We start from the raw sequence: 16520 nt of genomic DNA on the forward strand, positions 1-16520 counted from the left end.
GCATTGGCAGACGAGAACAGTCCAGTTTGTCCAACACTGGGCTATCAATAAAGTTTACTCCTTGCCACAAAAAACCCTGTGCTGGGAGATGGAAGAACTTTCTTGTTCTCTTGTCTGCAAGCACTGGGCTATCGATAAAGTTTCTCACCTAGCACGTGACTTTATCGACACCTTCTTGAGAGGCGGATGAGCTTTACTGATGCCCTGTCGGGGAACACCGGGCTACAGATAAATAAAGAAATGTGGTGTTGGGACAAGGAGGAACGTATGCCCTGTCCGCATACACTGGGCTGTCAATAAAGTTCATCCGTCTTGCCACTGAAAGTCCAAGGAGAAGAACTTTATTGATACCTGTGTCCATCAACAAGAACTGCGTTTGGGGGTGAACAGCACAAAGAGGAGCACTCCTGCTAGCATGGGGGCAAGAGGGTGGCCCTTAAAACCAACCTCTCCCGAGCAGAGGGGCGGGGGGAGTGTAGGGCTGGAGTGGTTAAATAGTTTAAAGGGGATTCTCCTATATACAGTAAACGGGCTGGACTATTAATACAATTATATTCTGGTTAAGACTTGAGGGGGACGCCCCACACCCCTGGAAAAAGCGCTTGGAGGGAGGGGTGTACCTGTTCGTTCCACCGACGGGAGGGGAGGACACAGAAAGCGGGGGGGGGGAGAGCACAGTAGTCGTTTGGCTTTCAAAGTCGTTAAGCAGGTCCCCTCCTGGCAGGAGGAAGATTGTGGGGCGCCCCCTGGAGGCTAGCTCAGAGCTCAACACTCTTGTCCTTTAGATTCCAGCTTCCTCCCAGCCGGCGACCCCACCCCCATCTGAGTCTCCTCACCCCTTGGTCCTTGGCTAATCTGTGGTGGGGTCGGAGGCAGCAGGGCCCCCCCCGCTGTCCCACCCCCACTCAGCTCAGAAGTAAGTGTCCTGCAGCACAGAGCCTGCTGGGGGATCCCCGTCTTGCCCCCCGTCCTCGGCGCGGGGCGGGGCTTTGGCCTCCTTCCGGCGCATGGAGACCTTCCTCTCTTTCTTCTGCTTGGCCTCCTCCTTGGCGCGCTCCTTCTGCTGCTTCCGCTCCAGCTTCTCCTTCTCCTTCTTCTCCTGCTTCTCCCGCTCCTTCGCCAGCCGCTCCCGCTCCTTCTCCTGCTTCTCCCGCTCCTTCGCCAGCCGCTCCCGCTCCTTCTCCTTCTTCTTCTCCTTCGCTCCCCCCTTCTTGGGGCCCGCCAGCGGCGTGTTGTTCCCCGTGGGGGAGGGCAGAGCGGGGTGGAGCCCTTCCGACACCACCTGGCCTGGGGCAGTGGCTGGAGTGGGGGCAGCGGAGACGGCCAGGCTGCCCATGGGGTGGGCAGGGGAGAAGTTGCCCCCCGTGCTCGCCCCACTGCCGCCGCGGGCCGCCCGCTGTTTGAAGCCGGTGAGGCTGAGCAGGCTGGCGCTGGAGGTCAGCGGCGGGTTCATGCGGTGACACTCTTCGTGGATGGCGCGGGAGCCGTGGAGGCGGCGAGAGGGTTTATACTGCAGCTCCCCGCGGGTCTCGCGCCACTTCTTGAGCTGCGTGGCGTTCTCACGCTCAATCAGCGCTTCCGTCACCGGCAGGTTCACCACCTGTGGGCGGGAGGCGCAGGTCAGACCCCCGGCGGCACAGCGCCCTCTGGAGAACTAGCTTGGGGTCTGCCCCGACCCAGAGCGCCCCCTACTGGGTAATCCGTCCCATCCCTTGCAGCACAGCACCCCCTAGTGCAGGGGTTGGCAAACTACGGCCCACGGGCCAGATCCAGCCCACCAGCCGTTTTAAGCTGGTCCTGCAAGCTCCCGCTGGGGAGCAGGGTCTGAGGCCTGCCCAGCTCTGGCACTCAAGCCAGGGCGCTGGGTCTGGGGCCGCACCAGGCAGCTCCTGGAAGCCGTGGCATGACCCTGCTCCAGCTCCTAGGCGCTCCAATGGCCCCCTCTGGCGCTCCAATGGGAGCTGCAGGGGCAGTGCCTGCAGATGGGGCAGCGTGCAGAGCCACCTGGCCGCACCTCCGCCTAGGAGCCGGAAAAGGGACACGCCGCTGCTTCCAGGAGCTGCTTGAGGTAAGCGCCGCCTGGAGCCTGCATCCCGAGCCTCTCCCCATGCCCCAAACCCCTGCCCTGATCCCCCTCTTGCCCTCCGAACCCCCCCATCCCAGCCCGGAGCACCCTCCTGCACCCAAACTCCTCAGCCCCACCCCAGAGCCAGCACCCCCCTCCCTCCCCGTCCCCCCAACCCCAATTTTGTGAGCATTCATGGCCCGTCACACAGTTTGTATTCACCAACGTGGCCCTCGGGCCAAAAACTTTGCCCACCCCTGCACTAGTGCCACACTGGCGCCAGCACCAACTGCCAGGGAGAGCCCGTACTCGCTCCCTGCAGCACAGCGCCCTCGGGCGTCGGGGCCAGCCCTGGCCGCCAGGGGAGACCCGTACTCGCTCCCTGCAGCGCAGCGCCCTCGGGCGTCGGGGCCAGCCCTGGCTGCCAGGGGAGAGCCCGTACTCGCTCCCTGCAGCGCAGCGCCCTCGGGCGTCGGGGCCAGCCCTGGCTGCCAGGGGAGAGCCCGTACTCGCTCCCTGCAGCGCAGCGCCCTCGGGCGTCGGGGCCAGCCCTGGCTGCCAGGGGAGAGCCCGTACTCGCTCCCTGCAGCACAGCGCCCTCGGGCGTCGGGGCCAGCCCTGGCCGGCAGGGGAGAGCCCGTACTCGCTCCCTGCGGCACAGCGCCCTCGGGCGTCAGGGCCAGCCCTGGCTGCCAGGGGAGAGCCCGTACTCGCTCCCTGCAGCACAGCGCCCTCGGGCGTCGGCGCCAGCCCTGGCTGCCAGGGGAGAGCGCCCCCTGCTGAGTCCCTGCCCCACTCCCTGCAGCACAGCGCCCCCTAGCGCCGCATTGGGGCCAGCTCTGACTGCTATGCGACAGCGCCCCCTGTTGAGCCATGGTGGTCTCCCTTCCACATCCTGAAGCAGCCAGGCCCTGGCTCGGTGCCGCCGGGCGGGGCTCACCTCCAGGATGAGGAAATCCTCTTGCATGCTCTGAGCTGGCAGGTTGCGCAGCTTCTCCATGGTTTCGTACATGCCCTGGCAGCTGCGCAGCTTGTCCACCGAGCCCAGCGTATTCCGGAGAAGGACCAGGCCCACCCGGAAGACGATCTTCACCCCTGGGGTGGGGAAAGGGTAGAGAGACTGGTGTGAGTCATGGGGTTTCAGGGACCTTTGTGCTGGGTGTCAGCCATGCACACATAGGGAGGAGAGCAGAGGTGGGGTCAGCTGGATGGGTTGGATGTAGGGTGACCAGATAGCAAGTGTGATGGGGGTGGGGGATAATAGGTGCCTATGTAAGACAAAGACCCAAATATCGGGACTGTCCCTATAAAATCAGGACGTCTGGTCACCCTAGTTGGATGGGACGTCTGGGTTGATGGATTGGGTTGCGTTGAATAGAATGACTGGGTTGGATTGGATTGGGTTGAGTTGGATGGGATGGTTGAGTTGATGGAAGATGAGTTAACAGATTAGGTTGATGCAGTGAGTTGGGTTGGACGCATGGTTGATATGGGTTGGGTTGATCAGATGGATGGTTGGTTTGGAAGGACTGGGTTGAATTGTATAGAGTGGTTAAGGGATGGCTGGTTGATTTAGACTGGGTTGAATGGTTGGTTGGGTAGGATGGCTGGGTTAGATGGATCAATGGGTGATTGGCTGGTTGGGTTGGATGGGGAATGGGTTGGATTGGTCAGATGTATGGATGAGGGACAGGTTGGATGGTCATATAGATGGACAGTGGGTTGGATGGGACAGTTGGATGGATAGGAAATGGGTTGGGCTGGTCAGAAGGATGGATGGATGGTTGGGTAGGTCGGATGGATGGATGGCTAGTTGGGATGGGACGATGGACGGATGGTTGGTAGGGTTAGACTGGTCAAGAAGATGGATGGTTGGCTGGGATGGGATGGGAGATCGGTTGGCCTGATCAGATAGATGGGATGGCTGGATGGATGCAGGATGGGTTGGTCACATGGACGGATGGTACCATTGGTCAGATGCACAGATGGGACAGCTGGATGGATGAGTAGTGGGTTGGGTTGGTCAGACGGATGGATGGGTTGGGTTGCTCGGACGGATGGATGGGTTGGGTTGCTCGGACGGATGGATGGGTTGGGTTGCTCGGATGGATGGATGGACGGACGGACGGAGAATGGGTTGGGTTGGGTTGGGTCGGACGGACGGACCGAGAATGGGTTGGGTTGGGTCGGGTCGGACGGACAGAGAAGGGGTTGGGTTAGTCAGATGGATGGATGGAGCGAGGGTGGGTTGGGTTGGTCGGATGGATGGATGGACGGATGGAGAACGGGCTGGGTTGGTCAGACGGACGGATGGAGCGAGGGTGGGTTGGGATGGGACGATGGACTGAGTTGGAGGTTGGGTTGGGTTGGTTTGATTGGCTGGGTTGGACTGCATTGGGCTGACGGATTGGGCTGGGCAGTGACACTCATACGGAGGGCTGGACGGACGTACAGAACGGGGGGACGTCTCACCCTCGCAGAAGAACATATCCCAGACGCGCAGCACCGAAGCCCAGGGCAGGGTGCGGGAGAAGATGCACATGAACCACTCCGTCATGTAGAGGATGGGGTCAATCTTGTATTTCTTCAAGTGCCGATAGGCCATGGGGGATGCCCGGCGCAGCAGGGCAAAGAAGATCTCTCCATCCAGCTGGATGGCTTCCTGCCGGGGGAGGGGAACACATCAGCCCCTGCTCTGGCTCTGCCACCCCCAAACACCCTCCCTTGTCCCTCCATCCCTCAACACTCCCCCTTCACTGCTCACCCCCACAAGGCTCCCCATTCACTGCCATCAACCCCCGTCCTTCCCCATCCCCAACAGCAACACCCCCCTCTCCACGAAGGATCACTCGGCAGAACCCCCCTCGCAGAGAGGGGCAGGCGGACGCCAGCCCCGAGAGCGCCCTGCCCTGCCCCACCAGCGGGGGTGCTACTCACCAGCCCTGCGCTGTAGTAGCCTGGCAGGTACTTCTCACAGATCTGCACCAGGCACCAGAAGGCTTGCTGCGGGGACGGAGAGAAGGGGAGACATCAGACAGAGACAGAAACCAAGAGAGGATCCAGCCCCAGGGCGCAGCTGCGCTACGTGGACAGACGGGGTTTCTCCCCTCCATGGTTAATCCAGCTCCTTCTGTCGACCAGGCCTCATCTACCCTGGGGTTTAGGTCGACCTCACTGCGCTGCTCAGAGCGAGATTGTCCTGGCCCGGGGTGACCCAGCTGGGTCACTCGAAGTTTGAGGTGTAGACCAGGTCTCAGACGCCCCAGAGAGGAGACCCAGACACGCACCGAGGATATGTACGTACACACACACACACACACGTGTTCCTAACCCACATTAGCGAACTCGGCTGGAGACAGCAGCTGCGGCGTCGCTGGTATTTTAACCCCGGTAGCTCCCGCGGGTTAACACACACGCTGAGGTTTTTGCAGTGCAGACGCGCCCAGCCAGAGGCAGACAACGCAGGAACGGGGGGAGAAGGGGAAACCCCCCAACACGTGTAACAGGGGAACGAAGCTGCACGCGACGGACAGACTGACCAGACTGGGATGGACAGAGCGACAGACAACGCTTCGGGCTGGAGAGCGAGAGAGGGAGGAAGAAACGGGAGCCGGAAAACAGACACACAAAACACAATCGTGCAAAAGAGACATGGACAGACAGACAAAATGCACAGACGCTATGTCAGATGGGAGGGGTATTGCCCAGAGAAGGGACAGAACCCTGGAATCCTGGCTCCCAGCCCCCCCGCTCCCCTCCCAGAGCCAGGGAGAGAACCCAGGAGTCCTGGCTCCCAGCCCCCCCGCTCCCCTCCCAGAGCCAGGGAGAGAACCCAGGAGTCCTGGCTCCCAGCCCCCCCCCGCTCTAACCACTAGACCCCACTCCCCTCCCAGAGCCAGGGAGAGAACGAACCCAGGAGTCCTGGCTCCCAGCCCCAAATCCAAGAAGTGCCCAGAGGTAAAACCAGCCAGACATGTAAGAAGCAAGAGGGGATCGGGGGAGGCGTGACGCTGGGGCTCTCCCAAAAGGGGGGGGCTCTCACTCAGCCACCGGGGGCGCTAGCGGGCGGCTCGTACCTCAGCGGGCATGTGCATCAGCAGGACGGCAGCCACGGGGGCCTGGGCCTGGCAGTACCCCTCGTCGGGCCGGTAAATGGTGTAGGCCTTTAGGATGCGGTATAAGTCCTGCTGCCTGTGGGAGGAAAGGGAGGAGGGTCAGACACACACAGGGGCCTTGCCCTCTAGGGGGCGCCGGCTCCAGCCCCAGGGCAGGGACTGGCTGGCTCAGGGGACGGGGGATGGGACGCGGGGCCTGTCCCCTCTAGGGGGCGCCGGCTCCAGCCCCAGGGCGGGACTGGCTGGCTCAGGGGACGGGGGATGGGACGCGGGGCCTGTCCCCTCTAGGGGGCGCCGGCTCCAGCCCCAGGGCAGGGACTGGCTGGCTCAGGGGACGGGGGATGGGACGCGGGGCCTGTCCCCTCTAGGGGGCGCCGGCTCCAGCCCCAGGGCAGGGACTGGCTGGCTCAGGGGACGGGGGATGGGACGCGGGGCCTGTCCCCTCTAGGGGGCGCCGGCTCCAGCCCAGGGCAGGGACTGGCTGGCTCAGGGGACGGGGGATGGGACGCGGGGCCTGTCCCCTCTAGGGGGCGCCGGCTCCAGCCCCAGGGCGGGGACTGGCTGGCTCAGGGGACGGGGGATGGGACGCGGGGCCTGTCCCCTCTAGGGGGCGCCGGCTCCAGCCCCAGGGCGGGGACTGGCTGGCTCAGGGGACGGGGGATGGGACGCGGGGCCTGTCCCCTCTAGGGGGCGCCGGCTCCAGCCCCAGGGCAGGGACTGGCTGGCTCAGGGGACGGGGAATGGGACGCGGGGCCTGTCCCCTCTAGGGGGTGCCGGCTCGGCTCCAGCTCAGGAAAGAGACTAGGAGGTTCTGGTCCAAGGGGGGCTCCCCCCGGTCACTCACCCGTGGCCTCCCCTGGCGGCAAACATCTCGTGGAAGGGGAACTGCCGGTGCAGATCCTTTTCAATCACATCCAGCCACTTGGGGTCCCCGGGCTGGCGCTCCAGGTCCTAGGGGTCACGGGGACAGGGGTGAGACTCGGCCCCGGCTGCCCGTCACCCCCCGCCTCTCCCAGCCCCCCAAAACCAGCCCGGAGGGGGAGCCCGCGCACCTCAAATTTGCCGGGGTTCTGATCCAGGAGCTCCTTGCTGTTCGACAGCAGCTGCCAGGCTTTGGCCCGGAGAGACGAGGGGATCCCCTTCCGACAGCGCAGCTTCACCTACGGGACAAGAGCCGCCATGGGGCCCCCACAGCGCCCCCTGCTGGGCGAGGCGTGGAGCGCCCCCCACGGCGCCCCCTGCTGGGCGAGGCCGGGAGCGCCCCCCACAGCCAGCCCCTCGTCCTCCCCACGGCGCCCCCTGCTGGGCGAGGCCGGGAGCGCCCCCCACAGCCAGCCCCTCGTCCTCCCCACGGCGCCCCCTGCTGGGCGAGGCCGGGAGCGCCCCCACAGCGCCCCCTGCTGGGCGAGGCCGGGAGCGACCCCCACCGCCAGCGCTGCCCCTCCCCACGGCGCCCCCTGCTGGGCGAGGCCGGGAGCTCCCCCCACAGCCAGTCCCTCGTCCTCCCCAGGGCGCCCCCTGCTGGGCGAGGCCGGGAGCGCCCCCCACAGCGCCCCCTGCTGGGCGAGGCCGGGCGCGCCCCCCACAGCCAGCCCCTCGTCCTCCCCACAGCGCCCCCTGCTGGGCGAGGCCGGGAGCGACCCCCACAGCCAGCGCTGCCCCTCCCCACAGCGCCCCCTGCTGGGCGAGGCCAGGCTGAAGCAGCCGGGAGCTCCCCCCACAGCCTGGCTCCCCACAGTGCCCCCTGCTACTCACCTTCTGGAATCGCCGCGAGAGCCATTTATCCCAGTGGGAAAACATATCGAGCCATTTGAGCTCCCGCTGCCGCGCCACGTCCACCGGGATGGCGCTCTCCCTGCGGGGGGGGAGGGGATCAGAGACACGGCGCGGCCACACCCCACCAGCCAGTACGGCAGGGGAGGCCTGGCAGCGGGGCGAGCTTCCCCACAGCAGTGCCCTGGAGGGGGAGCGGGGCCGCTGGCGCTGGGAGCTTCCCCACCCAGACGAGGGCCCGGGAGGGGACTGGGGGGGCAAGAAGCAGACTCCCCCCGTTGGGGCACGTCGGCTCCCAGCCTGCAACGGGAACTGGGGCCTATCAAACCATCTAAGAGAGACCTCGGCACCCCCCACAGCCCTGCCGGTGCCCCTCACTCCCGACCCGCAGCCCCCTGCTAGCCCAGCCCTGCCCCCACAGCCCTGCCGGTGCCCCTCACTCCCGACCCGCAGCCCCCTGCTAGCCCAGCCCTGCCCCCCCACAGCCCTGCCGGTGCCCCTCACTCCCGACCCGCAGCCCCCTGCCAGCCCAGCCCTGCCCCCCCAGCTCTGCCACTGCCCCTCACTCCCGACCTGCAGCCCCTGCCAGCCCAGCCCTGCCCCCCCAGCTCTGCCACTGCCCCTCACTCCTGACCCGCAGCCCCTGCCAGCCCAGCCCTGCCCCCAGCTCTGCCGGTGCCCCTCACTCCCGACCCGCAGCCCCTGCTAGCCCAGCCCTGCCCCCCCAGCCCTGCCGGTGCCCCTCACTCCCGAACCGCAGCCCCCCCCAGCCCTGCCGGTGCCCCTCACTCCCGACCCGCAGCCCCGCCCCAGCCCTGCCGGTTGCCCCTCACTCCCGACCCGCAGCCAGCCCCCTGCCAGCCCAGCCCTTCCCCCAGCTCTGCCGGTGCCCCTCACTCCTGACCCACAGCCCCTGCCCTGCCCCCCCAGCCCCGCCGGTGCCCCTCACTCCTGACCCGCAGCCCTGCCAGCCCAGCCCTGCCCCCCCAGCTCTGCCGGTGCCCCTCACTGCCGACCCGCCGCCCCTGCCAGCCCAGCCCAGCCCTGCCCCCCCCCAGCTCTGCCGGTGCCCCTCACTCCCGACCCGCAGCCCCTGCCAGCCCAGTCCCGGGCTCCCTGCCCCCAGCTCTACCAAAGCTCCATCCCAGGGATGTGATGGGCGGGTTTGACCGGGAAGTGAAATGAACAAGGTCCCGAGTGGAACACACCAGCCCGGTTTCCATCCCCCCAGGAGGAAACAGGTTGGGGCCCGAAAACGATTCTGCGGCCGGTTGGGCCAGGGAGGCTCTGCACCAGCCCCGCAGCAGCAGCCGCCTCCCGGCACCAGCCCCCAGCTCTCAGTTTCCCGCTTCCCGAGCAGCCTCCCTGCCTGGTCCACTGCTGCCCCCTCCCCTGAGCCCGGATCCAGCCCCAGGCTGGGGAACCGGCTGGCTCGGGGGGAAGGGGAAGGGGACGCGGAGCCCCCTAGGCCCACACCGGGGAAGCCACCCCGAGCTGATGCCCTGTCATGTGATGAGTCTGCTGGGTCTCAGCCAATGCGCCCCCGGCCTCTCCATTCCCCCCCCCCCCCCCGGGCGATGAGCAGCCCCCCAGCAGCCAGGCCCAGGGCAGAACGGCCCGTGGAGCTGGCCCTGGGGCATGGGGGGCAGACTGAGCTCCACTCCCCAGGCCCAGGGTAGGGGGTGGATGGGCGGGGGGAGGGCGGAGAAACAGGAAGAGCAGGGAGGGGAAACAGGAAGTGGTGGCTTGGGGCTGCCTCATTGAGAAACTCAGGAAGGGAAGCGGGGGCGTTCGCAGGAGCGGGGGGGGGGGAGACGCCCCTTCTCCGCCATCGCCCCCCACTGCAGAGCTGTGGCTGCAGGGTCTGTCTCCCCCCAGGGCCCAGCCCAGCCCCTGCCCCCCACGGCCCAGCCCCTGCCCCCCACGGCCCGGCCCAGCCATCCCACGGCCCGGCCCCTGCCCCCCACGGCCCGGCCCCTGCCCCCCAGGGCCCGGCCCAGCCATCCCACGGCCCAGCCTCTGCCCCCCAGGGCCCGGCCCAGCCTCTGCCCCCCAGGGCCCGGCCCAGCCCAGCCGCCCCAGGGCCCGGCCCCTGCCCCCCACGGCACAGCCGCCCCAGGGCCCGGCCCAGCCCCTGCCCCCCCGGGCCCAGCTCTGCCCCCCATGGCCCAGCCCAGCCATCCCAGGGCCCAGCCCCTGCCCCCCACGGCCCAGCCACCCCACGGCCCAGCCACCCCAGCGCCCAGCCCCTGCCCCCCAGGGCCCAGCCACCCCACGGCCCAGCCCCTGCCCCCCAGGGCCCAGCCACCCCACGGCCCACCCCCTGCCCCCCAGGGCCCAGCCACCCCACGGCCCAGCCCCTGCCCCCCCCGGCCCAGCCACCCCACGGCCCAGCCACTGCCCCCCACGGCCCAGCCCAGCCATCCCATGGCCCAGCCCAGCCATCCCACGGCCCAGCCCCTGCCCCCCACGGCCCAGCCTCTGCCCCCCACGGCCCGGCCCAGCCATCCCACGGCCCAGCCTCTGCCCCCACGGCCCGGCCCAGCCATCCCACGGCCAGCCTCTGCCCCCCAGGGCCCTGCCCAGCCCAGCCGCCCCCGGGCCCGGCCCCTGCCCCGCCCTGCCCAGCCGCCCCAGGGCCCGGCCCCTGCCCCCCACGGCCCAGCCGCCCCAGGGCCCGGCCCCTGCCCCCCACGGCCCAGCCGCCCCAGGGCCCGGCCCCTGCCCCCCACGGCCCAGCCGCCCCAGGGCCCGGCCCCTGCCCCCCACGGCCCAGCCGCCCCAGGGCCCAGCCCCTGCCCCTGCCCCTGCAACCCACGGCCCAGCCGCCCCAGGGCCCAGCCCCTGCCCCGGCCCCCCACGGCCCAGCCGCCCCAGGGCCCAGCCCCGGCCCCTGCCCCCACGGCCCAGCCGCCCCAGGGCCCAGCCCCTGCCCCGGCCCCCCACGGCCCAGCCGCCCCAGGGCCCAGCCCCTGCCCCCCAAGGCGCTGCCGGCCCATGGCCCTGCCCCTGCCCCCCACGGCCCAGCCGCCCCAGGGCCCAGCCCCTGCCCCCCACGGCCCATCCCCCCCAGGGCCCAGCCCCTGCCCCCCACGGCCCAGCCCCCCCAGGGCCCAGCCCCTGCCCCCCACGGCCCAGCCCCCCCAGGGCCCAGCCCCTGCCCCCCACGGCCCAGCCACCCCAGGGCCCAGCCCAGCCATCCCATGGATTGTCCCAGTCGTCCCCCCCCCCGCCCCGCAAGCTTCAGCCCCTCCCCACCTAAGCCCCATACACACCCCCAAGTGTCCCCCCACATCCATACCTGGGCCCAACATCCTCACCTCTTCCCCCGGCCCCGCTCGGTCCCTCCCTAACAGGCCCAGGCGCCGCTCCCCACCCCCTCTGATCTGGCCCCTCGTCCCGGTCTCCCCCCGGCTCCCATCCCTGCCTGGATCAGCCCCTCGGCCCAGCCAGTCTGGTCTTGCCTTCTCCCCTGCCCCAGATCAGCCCCCGGGCCTAGTTCCTCCACTCAGTCACCCCCTCCCCGCCCGCATCGCGGGGCAGGCCCTGAGCCCCAGGGATGGGCAAGACCCCAGCCAGCGTGGAAAGACACCGGCTTCAGCCAAGCCACCCATGTGCCGAGCGGGCCAGGTCTCGGCCCTGCCCCCCAGCCCCCGACTCCGACCAGGGCTAGTTTGGGGGGGCGAGGGGAGGCCGGGCGGGGGGCCGGGCGGGGGGGCGATCTCAAGTTCCCTAGGAGTTTTGTTTCGGCCTGGGAGGGGATTGAGGGGCAGAGACTCCCCCAGGGATGGAAAACGGGCCTAAGCGGGCTCCAGGCCTGGCTCCCCCAGGGCGATATGGGGCTGCGGCCTGAGGCAGGCACAGGAGGGTCGGGAGAGCCAGAGAGATCCCTGCTCCAGGCACTCCCTCGCCACAGCTCTGGGGGAGGCTGCCAGCACCCGCAGGGCTCTGCACGGCTCTGGGCTGAGACCCAACCCACTCGCTGCCTGCCGGGGACCGGGACTGGGGGCCTGACCCTGGGAACAGATGGGAGCTGGTGCCCCCTAGAGGGGAAAGGCCCTGGGCCCCATTTCCCACCCCCGGGAGCCAGCCAGGCCCCTGCCCTGGCGCCAGACCGGAGCCAGCGCCCCCTAGAGAGGAAAGAGCAAACGTGACGGGGGGGGGGCTCGGGTACTCACAGCATCCCCGAGTGCTGGTTGCCCACCAGGAAGCCATATTTGTCCTGGTTCGGCGGTAGGCCAAGCCATTGATCTCCGAGTCCGAGCCCAGGGAGCTGACGTCGTCCAAGAACCCGGGGCCACTCAGGGACTCCAAGGTGCCCGACATGAGGCTGACCGAATCCAGGTAACTCAGGGTGTCTGGAGCCGGCGGGGGCCTGGGAGGTGGGATTCCAGGACCCAGGCTGGACTGCGACCCCATGTCCTGGGAGGCGGTGGACCCTAGGTCTGCAGGCCCCTCCGTCGCAGTGGGAGAGCTCTTCTCCGGCACCACCGGACTGGGCGCCACCACCACCACGGACGGCGAGGGGAAAGGGCGCCGGGAGGGGCTTCACCGGGGTGCGCGGGGCTGCAGTTTCCGTGGCGGGAGACGGCGTGGGAGAGGCCACCGCCACAGTGACCGTTTCCGTGGGACCCGTCGCCACGTCGACCCCTGCCATCTGCATCGTTTCCATGGAAACCGTCCCTGTGGCGGCCGCCATAAGTGGCTACGGGTGCTGTTACCACAGGGAGATGCCACCGAATCGGCGTTGTTGCCCGTCGGCCCTGGACACGCCACCCCGCTGCTCGTCGCTGCTGCCACGCTGCCCGGCGACGCCGTCGCGTTGCCTAGAGACACCGCCACATGGCCTGTAGGTGTCGGAGATGCCGCCAGGTTGCTTGAAGATGCCGCCACAGTGCTGGTTGCCGCCGCGGTGCCCAGTGGACACAGTTCCGCTGCCCGTCGCCGGCGGAGATGTCGCCAGGCTCCCTGTCGCCGTCGGAGACGCCGACGCCCCGCTGCCCGACGCCCCGCTGCCGTCGCCGGCGGAGATGTCGCCAGGCTCCCTGTCGCCGTGGGAGACGCCGACGCCCCGCCTGCCCGACGCCCCGCTGCCCGTCGCCGGCGGAGATGTCGCCAGGCTCCCTGTCGCCGTGGGAGACGCCGACGCCCTGCTGCCCGTCGCCGGCGGAGATGTCGCCAGGCTCCCTGTCGCCAGCGGAGACGCCGACGCCCCGCTGCCCGTCGCCGGCGGAGATGTCGCAGGCTCCCTGTCGCCGTGGAGACGCCGACGCCCCGCTGCCCGTCGCCGGCGGAGATGTCGCCAGGCTCCCTGTCGCCGTGGGAGACGCCGACTCCCCGCTGCCCGTCGCCGTGGGAGACGCCAACGCCCCGCTGCCCGTGGCCCCCGTTGCCCCCAGGCCCGGCCGTGGCCGGGGGTCTGGGCGCCGGCGGGGCTGGCGTCGCCATGGCGCTCAGCTTGGCGGCGTAGAGCGCCGAGCGGGGGGCGTTGTACCGGGGTGGGGGCGATGGGGTGTCGCCAGCCCCCATCTCCATGGCGACAGCCGGCTCCTCCCCCCCCAGCCCTTGGGGGGGCGGCCTAGTGGCCCCCACCGAGGCCTGGGCTAGAGTGATGGGGGAGGGAAGGCGGAGGCAGGAGCCTCGCTGGGTCTCTGCCTTGGCCTCAGCATCCAGCAACCAGAAGCCAGGGCGGCCCCCCCCCCAGGCTGCGCGCGCAGCCCGGCAGTGCCACGTGGGGAGGACGGCCAATCCCAGGCCGGGAGGGCAACCGGGCCAGCCAATTAGAGGGGAGGAGGGGGAGGGCTGTGGGAGGGCGGGTCCGAGTGAGCGGGAGCAGCTTCCGGGATGGGCCAATCAGGGCAAGGAAGGTCGGGGTTCCGGCCAATCGGGCAGATGGCCAATCAAAAGAGGAAGGGCGGGGTGAGCGAAGGGCTGGGGTCGATGGGGCGGGACCAGTGGAGATGTGGCCAATCACAGCACAGGTATAGCCCCAGCCACCCAATCGGAAGGTGAGGTTTAAACAATCACCACAGAGACAGGAGAGTCGGGCCTGTGAGAGGAAGGGGCGGGTCCTAACTCTACATTCAACCAATCCTAGGAGGGACCGGCGTCAGCTCAGCCAATTAGTGGCAAACAGGGTCGCAGCTTAACCAATCAGTGTCGGGGACACCTCCAGCTGGCGCCGGTGGCCCAAGCGCTTTGTCTGTTGGCCAATAAAACATCGGAGCGGGAAACTGACCGGCGACTGCTCGAGCCAATGAGCGCGGACTTAGGGAGGGAGTGGCAGGCTCCTCAACAAATGGACACCCAAGAGCGGGCAGCTCAGAACGGGGCGGACTGCGCCAAGGGGGAGGGGCCGTTGGTGACAGTTGGGGCGGTTGATTGGCGGTTGTCTCAACCAATAGAAGAGAAGGGATGGCGGAAGTGGCCGCCAATAGAAAGGGAGGCGGGAGGGAGCCCGGCAGCAGCCAATGGGAAGTGGGCTGGGGGTTGGCCAAGTTGAAAAGGATTCTGGGAGTTTGGTCAAGTGGGTTAGCGAGGGGGAGCCCGGACTCGTGGGTTCTGCCCCAGCTCGCGGGGGGCGGGGCTGGGAGCCCGGACGCCTGGGTTCTCTCCCTAGCTTGGGGGAGGGGTGAGGTCCCAGGCTTTCCTGGCAGGTGATGCCCATGGGGGGGGAGGGGGGAATTGGAGTCACATGACATGAAATGGCAGGTCCCTGGGGGGGGGGGTCACCCATGGGGGTGGCAGAAGGGGGGGCGGGGGAGTGAAGCAGCCCCTGGAAACATCCCAGCACCTTCCGGGGGTGGGGGGCAGGGTTGGCTCAGCCGGGCCTGCAGGAGCCCCTGGGGATGGGGATGGGGCTACCCTGCACTGGGGGGGGGTGGGGGGGAGGCGGCCCCTCCTCCCCTTCATGTGATCAAAGACCCTGATAGCTCAGTGGTTGAAGCATTGGCCTGATGCACCCAGGGTTGTGAGTTCAATCCTTGAGGAGGCCATTTAGGGATTTAGTTGGGGTTTGGTCCTGCTTTGAGCAGGGGGTTGGACTAGAGACCTCCTGAGGTCCCTTCCAGCCCTGGATATTCTATGCTTCTGAAGACCCCAGATGCTTCCCCTCCTGCCTTCAGATGTGAGGGCTGGGAGCCAGGACTCCTGGGTTCTCTGACAGGGGAGTGTGGGGTGAGAGTGCAGGGTGGGACAGGGAGCTCAAAAAAACTGATTGAGTTTCCCATTTATAACCCTAACACACGGTTGCCCCACCCCCTCCACCTGCATGAGTGTTCACTCTGGACCCTAAGGATGACCACTGCATCATTTGGAGCCTGTTTGCAGAGTCCTTTAGCAGGGAGATTCAGCCTGCTCTGGGATTGGAGGAGGAGCTCTGAATTGTAGGAGGGGCTTATGCACAAGATTCCCCTCCCCATCAACTTGCCCCTCAAACCATCCCACCTGGTTTATTCAGCTCGGTCTCCCCCCTCCCCTGTACCAGCTCTTGGCACATAGGGGCAGGTGGTAGATCCCAGTGTGTGTCGGGTGCAGGGCACGAGGCTGGCCCCTAACCAGGGATCGGATCGGTGTGCCGTGGGGGTGGGGAGGGCCGCCCCAGGGCTGGGCAGAGGTGGCGTGAGGGCTGCCAAGTTGTCGGTGGCTCAGAGGAGACAGCTGGTGCCGCCCGTCTTGAGAAGGAAACTTTCTCCAGGACGCCCAGATACCCAGGAACAGGGAGGGGGACAGAGAGGGATATGGCACACACAGGACAGTCCCTGCCCCAGGGCACAGAGACACCCATAGGCCACTCCCACCCAGAGGCGATCTGCCAAGTCTCTCCATCCCCTTCCCACACCCCTCCATTTCTCTCTCCCTCCATCTATGTCCCTCTCATGGAGATACCAAGCAGAGGCCAAGCAGTGGGGTGGGATGGGGTCACCCCATAGTGGGGACCCTTATTGGGGTGACACGCATGGGAACAACAGAAGAGGTTCAGAGTTCCAGGGCCCTTGGATCTTGTGGGGGGACCCATATAGGGGTGACACATGGAGGGTGGGGGGACTGATCCTTTCAGTGGGGACCACTATTGGGGAGACACATGGAGAGAGGAGGGAGGGTGCATGTGTGATGAGTTGGAGCAATAGCTGAATATTATAGGGGGACCCATAGAGGGGTGGCCCACACATGGGGGGTGGGGGCAGCAGAGAAGTCCCTCAGAGGGGAATGGGGGGATCTGAACCTTGTAGGGGGGCCCATATTGGGGGAGCAGATGGGACAAGAGAGGGGGACTCATAAAGGAGTGACACAGGGCGCAGCAGAGGGTGCACAGGAGGGGGGACCCCTCCTGGGGGTGATATCGGGGAGCAGGTGGGGCCCAATATTGGGGTGACACCCGGGGGCAGCAGAGGAAGGGAATGGGGGCAGAAGCAGGTCAGGGAAGCTGGCAGGCTCTATGTTGGGGCAATATAGGGGGTCGGGGGAGACCCTCGGGGGGGGTCATGTGGGGCAGGCTGGGGGGCCAAGCAGACTGGATGGATCCCACCTCTCCTGTCTCCTTTCTCCAAGAAAGGAGCGGCCCGGCC

The 16520-nt window shown here is 67.7% G+C and overlaps 1 protein-coding gene across 1 annotated transcript; it reads right to left on the bottom strand.

The window, feature by feature from the left end:
* Positions 1 to 76: 76 nt before the first annotated feature.
* Positions 77 to 12438, bottom strand: LOC123368145 (TBC1 domain family member 10B-like). Its single transcript, XM_045012698.1, is given in 10 exon segments — positions 77 to 1600; positions 3006 to 3160; positions 4538 to 4727; positions 5003 to 5068; positions 6142 to 6256; positions 7025 to 7131; positions 7233 to 7340; positions 7936 to 8035; positions 12132 to 12175; positions 12178 to 12438. Coding segments are annotated over 10 exon segments (1770 nt in total). The 5' UTR covers positions 12373 to 12438; the 3' UTR covers positions 77 to 910.
* Between the last annotated feature and the right edge of the window lie 4082 nt (positions 12439 to 16520).

Source organism: Mauremys mutica, chromosome 4, assembly GCF_020497125.1.
Source record: "Mauremys mutica isolate MM-2020 ecotype Southern chromosome 4, ASM2049712v1, whole genome shotgun sequence".
In the NCBI taxonomy this organism is placed as follows: Eukaryota; Metazoa; Chordata; order Testudines; family Geoemydidae; genus Mauremys; species Mauremys mutica.